This window comes from Tenrec ecaudatus, chromosome 4 (assembly GCF_050624435.1).
Source record: "Tenrec ecaudatus isolate mTenEca1 chromosome 4, mTenEca1.hap1, whole genome shotgun sequence".
In the NCBI taxonomy this organism is placed as follows: domain Eukaryota; kingdom Metazoa; phylum Chordata; class Mammalia; order Afrosoricida; family Tenrecidae; genus Tenrec; species Tenrec ecaudatus.
The window spans coordinates 61298949-61313507 of NC_134533.1; the positions used below are offsets into that span (position 1 = coordinate 61298949).

General features: G+C 39.7%; 1 protein-coding gene across 1 annotated transcript in view; it reads right to left on the bottom strand.

Moving 5' to 3' along the window:
* IPO7 (importin 7) overlaps nucleotides 1-13736 on the bottom strand; it is a 46358-nt gene extending 32622 nt beyond the window's left edge. The window contains exons 1-2 of the mRNA XM_075546095.1: nucleotides 13521-13736; nucleotides 2425-2506 (exon numbers count right to left, since the gene is read on the bottom strand). Of these exons, the coding sequence (XP_075402210.1) occupies nucleotides 2425-2506; nucleotides 13521-13604 (166 nt within the window). The 5' untranslated portion in view covers nucleotides 13605-13736. The remainder of the gene's footprint in view (nucleotides 1-2424; nucleotides 2507-13520) is intronic.
* Between the last annotated feature and the right edge of the window lie 823 nt (nucleotides 13737-14559).

The following is a 14559-nucleotide window of genomic DNA, read 5'->3' on the forward strand; positions in this document are numbered from 1 at the left end:
GTTTTTCAGCACAAAAAAAACGTGCTGAAAATCTGGGGTTTGGCTTATACACGGGTCAGTGGCATGAATGGATGTCATCTAGTCAAGTCTGACTAACAAAAGGAAGAAATCTCATGAAGCCTGACATAGAGTTAGTAGCAAAGTGGGTTCAAGATGCATGGGAAGACATTCCAGAAGACATGGTGCGACGTGCCTTCCAGAAATGCAGTATTAGTAATGCCATGGATGGCAGTGAAGACTGCGCTTTGTATGAAAATGACAGCAGTGATGGTGATGACGGCAATCTCAGTGAGGACAGCGTCTATGATGACCTCACACCAGCTGAAGCTCTGCATTGGGATACGGATGATGATGAGGAATCCAGTTTTGAAGGATTTTAACTTGGTTGCTGATTGAGCTCAGGGAATAGTACTCTTATGGTATCATTGTTGATACCTTATTGTTTTTGTTGAACCCAATTTCCACTTACTGTGCTGGTTTACTAATGTTAAATGACTTGTTCTTTTGTTTTTTATTTAAAATAAATATTTAAATACATTACCCCACTGATGTCTCAATTTTTAGTAATTTTATTTTCATTTGTTTTGATGATTGAAATTCACCAATAGCTTCTGCATTTTCCACCCTAGGCTTATACTGGAGTCAATCAGTTTTTCTGGTTTCCCAGGTAATAATTAGGTACCTCAGCTTATACTCGAGTATATATGGTACTTTTTTTATACCAACAATTAAATAGCAACACTAACAAAGTAGGAATCCCTGGAGTCTCCAGTGACTCAAACACAAGGCATACTATAAACCAAGCCTGGCAATGTACTTCTAAAAGTTCACAACCCTGAAAACCCCAAGTGCCTGTCTACTCTGCATATGAGGTTACCGAAAGTCATATTATGCTAATGGAAACAAACAACTTTTAACAGTTAACTTAAATTGAAATGTGGCTAATTTTAAATTGCGTTCTTACTCCACCTTTCACTAAAAAGAAAACACAAGCTAAAACAAAATATTTCGCTCAGTTTCTCTGCCATTCTCAGTGTGGTGTTGCTCCGACTTCACCATGTTTTCTCATAAGACTTTCAGGATTAAGAGATTCTTGGCCAAGAAACAGAAGCAGAATCGGCTCATTCTCCCAATGGATTCGAATGAAAACCGGTAATAAAACCAGATACAACTCCAAGAGAAGACATTGGAGAAGAACCAAGCTGGGTCTGTAAGGAGCCCCAGGAGGGATGGCACACATGGGCGCATTTTCCCAGGCTCAAGTCATGTGTTACAGTAAGACTTTTGTCCCCTTCTGATCAATTGAACTTCTATTGTCAAATAATCTGATTTATTTCTTGTTTTTTTGCTTCCTCATCAAGTTTAACAATAAATAATGTAAGGCTGTTGGTTTGAAGAAAAAAAATGTTCAATCACAAATGTCCAAGAAAGCAAAGTAACTAAATAGTAACTGACTCTAACTGCAATTCTCCTCTTTTTAAATAAGGGTCACAGGTACAAATAGAAATTATGTATTTTGCTTACCCTGGAAATCAAGGCTACAACTTTACTTACCCTTTCAAAATTGTGAAATAAATTATATATACAGTAAAAAAGCAGTGATTCTGTATGTAAAACTGATATGCAAGGGGGCTTCAAAACGTTGGTGGAATAGTAAAATTTTTCTACAAAAATTTGAAGCCCTGATATTCCAAATTAGCACCAGTTTCAGAAAACTGATCCTTCAGATCTAAAATGGAACAAAGAAATAAACACATTTCCTTTGTCTGCTGGATGTAGAGTTACTTCTTTGTCATGATGGATAAAAATAAACAACACCTGTTTATAGCACCTTTTTATACAATTCTGAGTTGGTGTTTTAAAGTTTCCCTCTTTCTTGTCAAACAAAACATAGAAACTAGTGATTGTATTGTAAAGATTTCATGATTCATAGTTTAACCCATCTAGATATTTAATCCACTGTGTACTTTAAGTGCTTTCCAACCTTGGGATTATACCTCAAAATAAAGAAAACAGAAACCCCTCACAACTGGGACCAACAGGCAACATCACCATCTTGGTCCACAATCGATGCCCATGAAAGCAGTAGTAAGTCAAGTAACTGTGACATTATTTCTCGAATAGCCTGGGTGGAACATTGAGTTGCTAACTCCACGGTCTAAACCCATCAACTGCTCCATGGGGAAAAGGAGGCTCGCCCATAAAAGATTTACATTCTAAAACAAAACATCCTCAAAAATCTTTGGAGCAATTCTATTCTGTCGTTAAGGGCATGGAATTTCCATGGCAGTAGTAGGGTTCTTTAAATTCTGTTACTAAATATAAAGCAGTACACCACAAAGGTTCAACTGGAGATACTTGTTGATTCACTATGAAACTTTCAAACAATATATTCAAAAATGCAAGAAAACTCCAGAAACTTGCCTGCCTGTCTCACAGGTAATTCCAGTTGTTCCGACATAGTGATCTGAAGCAGTGTGGACACAAAATTCAGAGACTTGTGTGCCTAAAAACAAAGAAATACATTTTAAGTTTCTGCAAATAAATATACCGTACTTCAAATATCAGATTCAAGAAGCTTTAATATTCTCTCATTGGTTGGCTGGCAAAAAAGACACCCCAGAAGTTGTTCATGAACTTATTTCCCACCACTTCCCTAAAATGAACTCAAATTAATAAACTCTTAAAACATTTTGCAATTGTCAGTATACTCTATTACTTGCATTTATACCAGCTATTAGTCTTAACCAAATGCTTATGACAATAGTTCAAAATCAGTATTTGCTTGTGATACCTATTTCACTAATTCAGAAATAATAAAATTTCCACAATAATCTATTAAATGGTAAGGCATAAATGAAATCGCAAAAATTAATAGTGATCATACCCTTAATGAAGGAGCCCTGGTGGTGTCGTGGTTAAGTGTTCTGCTCTTATCCAAAACATAGGCAGTTTGAAACCCCCAGGGTCTCTACAAGAGAAAGACGTGGCATTCTGCTTCTATAAAGAGTGCTGCCATGGAAACCCTCATGGTGCAGTTCTACTCTGTCCAACATCCTCACTATGAATCAGAATGCACGGGATGACAATGGGCTCTACCTGTATGTATGATCACTTTTCTGTGTATTATATTGTATTTCAATAGAAACCTCAAAATTAATAGCTTAGAATAACATAATAAGTGGGATATAAACTATCTGATCACAATCTAACAATTTATATGAACATGCAATGTAGTATATACAGCCAAGAATGAAATACATTAAAAATGCTAAAAATGATTACCTTATACTACAGACCTAGATAAGTTTCAGTATTAATACAAAATAAGTTAAATAACTTTCTTTTTTTTTAGTTAAATAACTCTTAAATTTGTTACATTTGCTTTTAATTTTTCAAAAGAACTGAAATGTCCACTTAAGGTCTTTTGGTATGGCCTCCCAATTCTATTTCTCTCTCCTGATATAACCTTGCTACATTAGTCTCTTTGCAGTTCAAAGTTTTAGTATTTTCCTGCACATGAATATTGATTTCCCCGCCTCTTTAATAGATATTTCTCCAAACACTCTAAAAAACCCCATATTTTTACAAGCACATTTCCCCCCCTTGAATATACAAATCTTCTACATAAGAGCCTAGAGCAATACTTTACTCTGTCCAAAATATTTACTTAGGAGTTCCTTGTACAAGACACAAAAAGCTGAGAACAACTGAACAAGACAACTGGGCCTATGATCTCAAGGACTTCAAGTTTAACGAAGAAATATAAGATAACCAAATAGGTAACTGTAATAAAGTATAATGACTTTCCTGCATTTATCTTAAACATAATTAAATGTCTATGGATGTTTCTCTAGTCAACCGGGACTAACACAATGCCTAAATTTAAGCTCTGAATAAGACAGGCAAAGAAGGGGGAAATGATCTTTCCAGTACACAAACTAGATCAAACTTTTTAAACAGGGGGCCAGTTCACTGTCCCTCAGATCCGTTGAAGGGCCTGACTATAGTTTCAAAAAAAGCTGAACAAAATCCTATGTACACTGCACATATCTTATTTTGAAGTAAACACCAAAACGGGGCAAAAACACCCAGCAGGTCAGATAGAGGTCCTTGGCCCGGCGTTGAGGATCACTGGCACTGAATACTTGACCATTATCTGAATTGTGGTGCTGACATTCAAGAGATGTAAGTACTATGTTCACAGTAATACGTGTCCACTGACAAGTGAATGCAGAAACTGGTACAAGCACTTCACAGCAGTTTTCAAAATTACAAATGAAAGAAGCACCACAGATCTCAAACCATGAGAAATGCCCCAAAATGCCCTTGGATAGCTTTGTCAGGGGTGGGCTCCCGGTCCATAGGCAGTGTAGCCTGAATACTGAAGGATGTGTCTATATAGAGTCCACTGGAGTCCCCTGGACCAATGGGCAGCCATTACCCATTAGCTGTGAAGGCTAGGTCGGGACCAGCCTCTTTCCCAAACTGTAATTGCTGCTGGCCACTTACCCACTGACCTCAACCTGACCCAGAGATAGCTTTCCCTCATCACCTGTACCAGGCCAGAAGTGGGCTACACATGTTCCAATCAGGTGACATGTTATGGCTCTTTCTGACCACAGACCTTACTCCCCCGCTCCCCTAATCCATGGCTCTTTGTAGACACCCAGGATCCAATAAGCAGCATATCATCCCTAACTCTGCTCCACTAGGCAATCCCTCTCTGTTCCCAGAAGTGAGAGAGTATGGTAAAGCTTCCTTTCTAGATACACATGGAGTAGACAAGTCAGGGAACTCATACAGGACCTTAGTGTTCATTACTGGCAAACATGCATCACTGATGAACAAAATAGTTGGGATAGATGTTTTACTACTGCTGTAAATGTGAAATGTCAAATAATTAGAGCTAGTAAGTGAGGAATGAGAGTATTATAAGGAACAATAAAAGCCTGAAAAACCCTGCTCCACAAGCTTCTTTCCACCTGCCCCAAAGTAAGTTTATAAAAAAAACCCCACACAAACAAATTTCCCTTGACTATTACTGTTTTAATCTACCATATACTCCCCAGCCCATTAACATTCCACACTCATTAACTCTATAACCAAAAATTGCTCTCCCAAGTTTACCAATACTTGAAACGCTTTTTTTTAAACGGGACAGTGCGATGGAGCCCCAAAGTCTCATGCTCCTTAGGGTCTCCCATTCAGAAGTGTCAACATTGTCTGTCCTTTTTCCAAGAATGCTTTACTTATTGTGAAAGTAATCCAAGCTCACTGGTAGAATATTTGCAAAATTCAGGTAAGAAAAACTCTTATTACCCACAATCAACCTTAAGCGAACTCCTCTTGTAAGATCTTCTCCTTCTTTTAAGCACAATTCTCTACTCACCTTTACCCTAGGTTTCTTAAGTCCTAAAATGTGTCTACCTGTTAACCCCACACCTCTGGGTCGCACTCCCATCCTCCATAATCAACAGATCATCTTCTCATTGCTGTTTTCTCTCCTAACCTTGAGCTGCCCATCCCCAACTACCTACTAGACATTTCCTCTTTGACGTTTACCAGCTCTTCAAATAAGACTCAAACCTTAACTGTGTTTTCTCCAAAATCAGCTTTCCTTCTGGATTAACATTTTCCTAGGTAATCACCAAAAGTCAGTATCTTTTAAAATTTACTCTTTATGACAGTAACTATTTTATTATTCCCCTTCACTGAAATCCAATGTCAATATACTAATGCACTTTATATTTCTTAAGGGCTGAAATCTGACAATTAGATTTCATATAATTATAGGCAGGTAATTCAAGAGCCAAGAAACTTCTAACTTCCCTTTAACTAGGGAAATTTGTCAAAGGTCAATCATCTATTTTATCTACTGTATATACTCGTGTATAAGCTGAGTTTTTTAGCACAAAAAATGTGCTGAAAAACTGGTGTTTGGCTTATACATGGGTCAGTGGTACCCCAGTGAGGTGTAACATGTCGCAGCCCTCCCCCGCCCCCTAACGGGATGAGCGCCAGTTATCTTGCGGGTGATTGTAGTTTCTCCCCTGTTCATTCAAAGCCCCGCTAACACTGCAGGGCTTTTAATGTTTGTTTACTCACATTTACCCAATCAGAGCTGTCCACAGACGGCTCCAATTCGCAGAAGCTGGCAATTCACTTACACCGGCAGCTGAATTGGTAAGGATGTGTCTGTGATTCCCCGCCTGTACAGAATTCCCCCCCTCCTCCCAGCTAACGTCGCAGAGTGGGGTGGGTGTATTACCATGAAAGTTCTTTTTCAATGTCTTGTTTTTTTATCCTATTAGAAATGGATACTCTTGAACCAAAACAAAAACACCGGTCATATGAGGCTGGTTTCAAAATGAAAGTTGTGTCAAGAGCAGAAGAGAGCAATAACAGTATTGCAAGTAGAGAATTCTGTGTTGATGCAAAGCAAGTAAGGGAGTGGCGGAAAATGAAGGCTGACTTGGAACAGATGCCAAAAGCTAAAAAAGCTTGTCGTGGTTTAACGTCTTTTTATGGGGCTCTAGAGAGTGAACTGTATAAATGGGTTATGGAGTGTCGTCAAAATGGTTACTGCATAACATGCATGGGAATCCGCATACGTGCTCTACAAATGGCTAACGATGAAAAATAAAAAGCACCAGGCATTGAAAAATTTGTTGCGCCAGCAGGATGGTGTACCCGCTTCATAAACAGGTTTGGCCTACTATGTTTGAGACAAAGAACAAAGCTTTCCCAGAAATTGCCACAAGACCTTGAAGAAAAAATTATGTCATTCCAGTCATTTATTATAAAACAAAGGATTTATAATTATGACCTGGCAGATATTGGGGATATGGATGAAACTGCCATGACTTTTGATCTTCCAAGCAATAGAACTGTGGCAAGTTTAGGAGAAAAAAAACAACAACACCATTTTTCTCAAAACCACAGGAAATAGAAAAAAATACTTTACAGTTGTTCTATCATGTGGCTAATGGAACTAAGCTGCGTCGTCATTATTTTTAAAAGACCTTACCTAAAAAGATCAATTTCCCACCAAGAATTATTGTGTGTGCACATGTTAAAGGCTGGATGGATGAAGACGGAACAAAAAAAATGGCTGGAAGAAATTTGGAACCAACTACCAGGAGCAGCCTTAAAGAAAAAGCCATTGTTACTTGTTTGGGATATGTTCAAGAGCCCACCTATTGGGTGACAAAAAAATTGACAAAATCTAGTAAAGTTACTTTAGCCATTATTCCAGCTGGGCTTACATTTGTACTGCAACCTCTGGATGTATCTTTGAATAAGACTTTTAAAGACCATGTGCGAAGGATGTGGCATGAATGGATGTCATCTGGTCACGCCCAACTAACAAAAGGAGGAAATCTCATGAAGCCTGACATAGAGTTAACAGCAAAGTGAATTCGAGATGCATGGGAAGACATTCCAGAAGACATGGTGCGACGTGCCTTCCAGAAATGCAGTATTAGTAATGCCATGGATGGCAGTGAAGACTGCGCTTTGTATGAAAATGACAGCAGTGATGGTGATGACGGCAATCTCAGTGAGGACAGCATCTGTGATGACCTCACACCAGCTGAAGCTCTGCATTGGGATACGGATGAGGATGAGGAATCCAGTTTTGAAGGATTTTAACTTGGTTGCTGATTGAGCTCAGGGAATAGTACTCTTATGGTATCATTGTTGATACCTTATTGTTTTTGTTGAACCCAATTTCCACTTACTGTGCTGGTTTACTAATGTTAAATGACTTGTCCTTTTGCTTTTTATTTAAAATAAATATTTAAATACATCACCCCACTGATGTCTCAATTTTTAGTAATTTTATTTTCATTTGCTTTGATGATTGAAATTCACCAATAGCTTCTGCATTTTCCACCCTAGGCTTATACTTGAGTCAATCAATTTTTCTGGTTTCCCAGGTAATAATTAGGTACCTTGGCTTATACTCGGGTCGGCTTATATTCAAGTATATACGGTATATAAAACACAAGGTATAGTGAGGTTGTGGCCTCCCTTTTATTAATGATTTTACTTAAGTGCTTTCTAACTATGGAGTTAGTTGACAGAACTTCTTAATCATCAATTAAGGGGGCAAGGACTACTTAAAACTAAACTCACCATAAATATACCTCTTAAATCAAAATTTTATATATATATATCCATCTACTATACCTGAAAAAGAAAATTGCTTTCTTAAAAGTAATAGGGTATTATCTCTCAGATCTTAACATGAATAACTTCCTGTTTTACAGCTCAAGTATCCTGGGACTTTCCCAAATTCTGAAGAACATTAGGTATTTTGCATATTCCTAGTTAAGGAATGTTATGTACTCAAACTATAAACTGTCCAAAATACTCTCTATACTCATATTTTATAGGATTCCTAGGTATGTCAAATTGTTCTACAAACATGCCATTTTGTACTTTTCCCAACCTATAATTTTTCGTTAGTTTATTTTAAAAACTTTTTAATAAAACAAAATCACTTATACATCACTTGCAGCAGTAATAGTAACTATTTGTGAATAAGCTGGAAATGACTTAGTAGTAGTCTGTGAGTGTTAAGGTTCAACATAAAAAGTCAAGAAACTTATCAAACTAAGCCTACTAACTTTTTCACATAAAGCATGGGAAAGAAGTATTTCTCCCTATGTAACAGGAATAGGGAACCTTTTCTCTGCCAAGGGCCATTTGGGCATTTTTATCATACAGGTCACATTTAATTAACTCCCTCCTAAAGTCAGGACTCGTTACTCATTGGGCTGCTAACCACTAGGTCAGCAGTTCAAACACACCAGCTGCTCTACCAAAGAGGAAACCCACTGAAGCATTTCAATACTGTCCTAAAGGCCACTACGAGTCGCAAACAACCAAATGACAGTGAGATGTGTTAATGTGAAAGCTGCAGCTGCTTCTCTTTGGTGAGCCATGTGATGTTAGCTAGTCTTGATGACTTTGGGGCTTACAGATCCATGAGCCTGACATTCCCCACCCCTGCTATATGACCGCTTGATAGCATATCAACCTTAGGAATCGAGGGCTTAAATGGCTCTCACTTTCATGGGTTTTCTTGGCCACTAGCATACCAGTTGTGTGCTAGGTGAGGCAGAGTTGACTTCAACTCATGGTCACCCTATATCTATCTGCCTGAGGACAATTGTGCTTCACCGGGGTTTTAATGACTTATATTTTCAGTAGATTGACAAGAACACTTCAATTTTTTTTTTGATCTGTAGGCAAGCACTTACCAGCCAAAGAGGAGGTATTGAAGGTGAGCTTTTACGCAAACCAGACAAGTCAGGTAAGAATTAGTCTGCTAACCACAAGGCCAGAGGTTCAAATCCACCAGCTGCTCCTCAGGAGAAAAAGACTACCTACTCCTATAAAGAACATTACAAATCTTTATGGGCCAGAATCGACCCAACGTCAGTGGCTTCTGGGAACCAAATCAAACTTAAAAAGTTTTCTTATCCAAAGTTTACATATAGCTCTACTTTAACCCTCTCATCCTATGTCTAATTAGAACCTGTGGAATTTTTATTGTGAAGCTCCAGAAAGATAGTAATCCTGTTATTTCTTTCCACCATTTAATCATTTATCTCAGTACATAGCACACAGATGTTTGTTATCAAATGATCAAAGATTGGAGAAATATTACAAATATTTCTCCCTGACACTTCACATATAATCATCAGAGTCAGGACTTTGTGTGTACACTACTGAATCGTCAGCATTAAGGATGTTGCCACATAGGCACTGACACTATTAGGTGTTTTTCTCCCATATATTTTAAAATAAGAAACAAGTTCTATAGCGCCTACTCTTAGCTGTCAATCACCTAGTTCCAATTAAGTTAAAGTATAAGATGGAAACTAGGTAGTGAAGTAATGAATTCACACTATTATAGATAAAAATCGGATAGAGTAGGTAAAGGTAATGTAAATGTAAGCTGGAATATGGGGGGTGGGGAAGAAACTTCCTGGAAATGACATTTAGGCAGACTTGGTAAAACTTACAAATAGGAAAAACTTACCTATAGATGAGAAAAGTTAATACGAGGAGGGGTAGCAGGATGAAATAGAGGTTTGTATATAGAAATGTTTCCACTAAAAAAGCCCAGGAGCTAACATGAGTGCCAAAAGATTGTTATTTTAAATCTGCGCCCAAAGCTCCAGAGACCTTACAAACTTAGAAACTTAAGTAATTCTGAATCTGTGTCTAAGTATGCATGTTCTAACTTTCATTAGTGCTGATCAGTTCCACTGAAATGTGCAATGAATAAGAGACTAAGGTAGGAAATAAAACTGTCTGTTACCCTGGATGTATGTTAATCAACTGGCATATAAATAGGAAAGGTCTTCAAAACATTTGTGGAAAAATTCCATTGTCTTACAATTCCATTTCCCACAAACTTTGTAAAGCACCACATGTCACAATTTAAATAATCTCGAGGACTTTGAAGATTCCAAATATATTGTAAAACTTTATATGCATCATTTCAATCTATGTAACAACCCAATGGCATACACTATTACTACTTTCCTTATGAGTAAGGAAACTAGCGCTTACAGGTAAAATAGTTTTACTAAAATTCTCATCAGCTAGAACAGAAATATATAATAAGATGCTTAGAATTGAGAACATCACACTGAGTTCCAAAATTCTAAGTTAAAAAAAAATCAAACATTACATACCCAAGAAACTACAAAGCCATCAGTATTATGTTGTTGCTATTGGGAGCCCTTAAGTTAATTCCAACTCAGAAGCAATCACCAAGTCTCTCTCCCAAGTAGCTGCTAGCAGGGTGTTACAACTGCCAACCTCTGGTTAGCATCTGTACCAGGTGATATACCAGATATATGACCTTAACAGTCTGAAGTTATTTTGGTAATTTTCTCTACCTGTATTATTAAAAAACCAAACTACCCAAAAATCTTAAGATAGGGCCAGATCTCTATGAAAGCTAAAATGCCTATATCCTGTTACCTCTAACAGGAAATCAGTAAATAAAATGCAACATTATGAAATTTGACAATAGTGGGAAAACTATGTAAGTTGATGGTATGGAGGAAAATAAATTAGGAAGGACAGAGCTTGGTAATCAGGGAAATTCCTCCGTGATAAGGTGATTTATATCTGACCAAGAAGCAAACAAAAGAACAAGTAGGAAATCACTCAGTGAGAAGAGTTCCTTGCAGATGGAATGGTTGGGTGCTCTGAAACAAGAGCACCATTTTGTCTTTTTGCTTTTAACTACCTGCACTAGAATATTAAACATTTACAATTTTTATATAGTGATTACTTCACTCAGCTAAAGAGATTCACTGAAATACCAATGATCTTATTCTTTCAACTAAGTGAATCAAAAAGAAGCTTCAGAGGTGTGAGTCTCTGTACAATGAGGGTTCTACCCACCTTCTCCAAAAGCACTAGCAAGCCAAAAATAAAATGTTACTACTTCCCCACTCTCACTATACTCAAGCAGCTTACAAAAGAAATTGAGATTTGGATCCTAAATCAGTGTTCTAACACTTAAGCAAAAAATTCTCAAATGGAAGAGGGGGAGGCAGTGCATGAATATGTAAGATTGGAGTAAATAATATTTAAAAGTTACCATAGGCAAACAAAAAAATCTAGGTATGAGTAATTGAAATTGCAATATGTAAGCAGTTAACAATCACAAAAATAAGGTGGGTAATAAATTTTCATCCACAAAAAAGATAAACAAGTAGCACTCACTATTGCAGATGTTCCAAAACTGATCACAGCTAATGGGTTAAGTAAAAAAAAAAAAAAAAAAGCTTCAAATATTATTTCGATTATTTACCTTCCAAAAACTGGCTTGTGACTATCTCAGTTCTCTACTATAAGATGTTAGTAAACATGGCTAGTACATTCAATAACTGCTTAAGGAACAAATGAACTTCAAATTAGCAGAAAGACCAATCTTTTTCTTTTCAAATAAGTTTTAAAAACCAATTATAAGCAATTATATGTACCTAGAGGAATATGCTATCAGAAAATTCGTATTAGCAATCACTATGAGTAGGTTTATATCTGCATCAATACTTTAAACAAAAATAATGTTCATTATAACCCGTGTCAATCACATACAAACACAAAAGTTCCTTGGATGCTTTAACAACTGTTTAAAGTAGGAATACATTTAAATTCATTATTTGATATCCTAAAGTTCCCAAGGTGACTTTGAGTCTTAGTATTTGAGTGTGCAACCTTCATGCTTTGTACAGTAGGCATATTGATCCATTTACATGAGTTTCAAGTTTTAAAAGATCTTCATTTGTCTAGGTGTGACTGGTCTTAAGCTGCAAGTAAGCTCCTTGCCTACAGATATGTTAGGAATATTCCTGTTTTCAGGGAATCATTACAAAATAATTAAACTGATCTCCCTGCCAGCTAATGAGCATGAAATAACTAAATTTCTATTTTTTAAAGTGGGCTTCATTCTCTCCAACTTGAAGGAAAAATAGTCCACTACGCTTCACTAAAGCTGACAGAAATATACTAAGGGGAGGGGGGAGCATGCTATTCACTAGCATATGAAGAAGTTTCAATCCCACTTTTAGAAGCCTAAAAAAAAATTAGATAACTGCATGAATTTATAGCAAAGAATTAAACAGACTATAGTGAAATAAAATATTGATGGAATAAGGGTGTTTTCGGAAAAGCAGCCCCTAATAAATATTGGGGGCGGGGAGGAATCCACCCTCAGCGCTCAGACTTACATTACTATCTCATTCGGCCATCAGAGAAACCCTGCGGCCTAATTTTATGAATGGGAAAAACTCCCGATAAAGAGGTTGAGCGACTTGCCCAAGGTCACTCCGCAAATCAGTGGTACAGCTACACCCAGAGCGGTGCGCTTGGCTCCATCAGCCGGGCTCGCTCCTGTGACACCATCAGAGTCGGAGAGCGGTGGGTCGGGCTCCCCCACTCCCCCTGCCCGGCCAAAGACGCGCGGGCTTGCATTTGAAACCTTGCCCTGGCATCTCAGCCGGAGCGGAGGAAGTTGTGCCACCGAGACGGGACACCGGCGGCCAAGTGACAAGGCTGACAGGCACAGCCCCCAACGGAGCGGTTCTGCGCTCCCAGGAGCCCCGGGAGCTCGGGGCCAGTCAGACGACTCCCGGAAACGACTAAAAGCCTCCCAGCGAGTTTCGCCCCCTCCCGGGCGCTGGGAGGGAGCCCGGGGCCGCCGGCCACCGGAGCCAGCCATGTGTCCGGCCCATCTCGCCCGCCTCAGCCGGCTCCTCATGCCTCGACCGCAGCCAGAGGCCCAACTCTGCCGGTGTCCGGCGCAAAGGCAGCCGGGGCCGCCGCAGCTGTCCGAGGCGCCCCAGCGAGGCACTCGCCGTCCGACCCCCGCCCCACCCCTCCATTGGAGCCCCTCAGCCACGCTGCCCGGCCCGCTGGGCAGGCCCGGAGGGCTCGGCCTGCCATAGTTCGTTCGCCAGCCGCCGCCAGGCGGGCGTCCTTACTTCATTGAGCTGGCGCTCCGCGGCCTCACGAAGGGCAGGGTCCATGGTGCCCCGCAGGGCCTCGATAATGGTATTGGGGTCCATCGCTGCGCGGACTCTGGCAAACCAGGGACTCGGGTGCTAGTGGGCCAGGAATAGCGCCGCTCACTGCGCACATGGACCCACCGCGCTCCGCAGCGGCAACCGGCGCGAAAGGAAAGAGAAGCGCCAAGGCCCCGGATAGAACCTCTTTGCCTCAACGAGGAGGCGGGAGATGTGCCGGTCACTTCCTGTCGGCGCGCCCGCAGAGCATTTCGGGAGTTGTAGTCAGCACACGCCAGCTACCGCTCACGTGGCCGTCTGAGCTGTCGCTGCTGGACACCTCGCTATTTAAAAAGGAAGCATTCTCAAACTTCACAAGAAGAAAATTAAGACAATCACTTCAGAAATATTGTTCACATAACAATGTGTGTATGCCGATGGCCAAAAATTTAATTTGATGCAGTAGTGATGAAAATTCATCGCTAGTGGTCGTGTAACTGAAGAAAACAATTTGAGATGTGTTGTTAAGTACCGCAAAAATGTTGACAATCTTTGACCCTAGAGTATTAGAGCTTAAGTTTTGAGAGCACCTTTTGCAGAAGGCGGTGGGTGATAGTGGACACCAAAAATTCCTGTGCAGAGAGCCCCACGTGGATTTTAGTCCCCATTGAATTGTTTCTGACAATCAGGGAGGGGGTCTGTCTTGCCCTTGAGCAGAGTTTGTCAGTGGTACCTCCACTCTCTCAAGTCAACCCAGGGAGGCAAAGTCTCCCGTAGGGCTGGCCTGGGCGTGAACTTGATGGAGATCATCGTTGGGGCTGCCATTGTCATGTCATGCCCTCTGAGTCACGCACTTACTGTCTTGGTTGGACTGACCTGCCTAACATAAATGTCCCAGTCATAGTTTCCCTCCCGCTCCTGAAGTCCCACCAATCATGTTTTTGTGGCAGTTTCCTTTGCCTTCTCTTTTAAGTCCCTGAATCTCACCAAAACCTTGAAGAACATTGACCTCATGCAA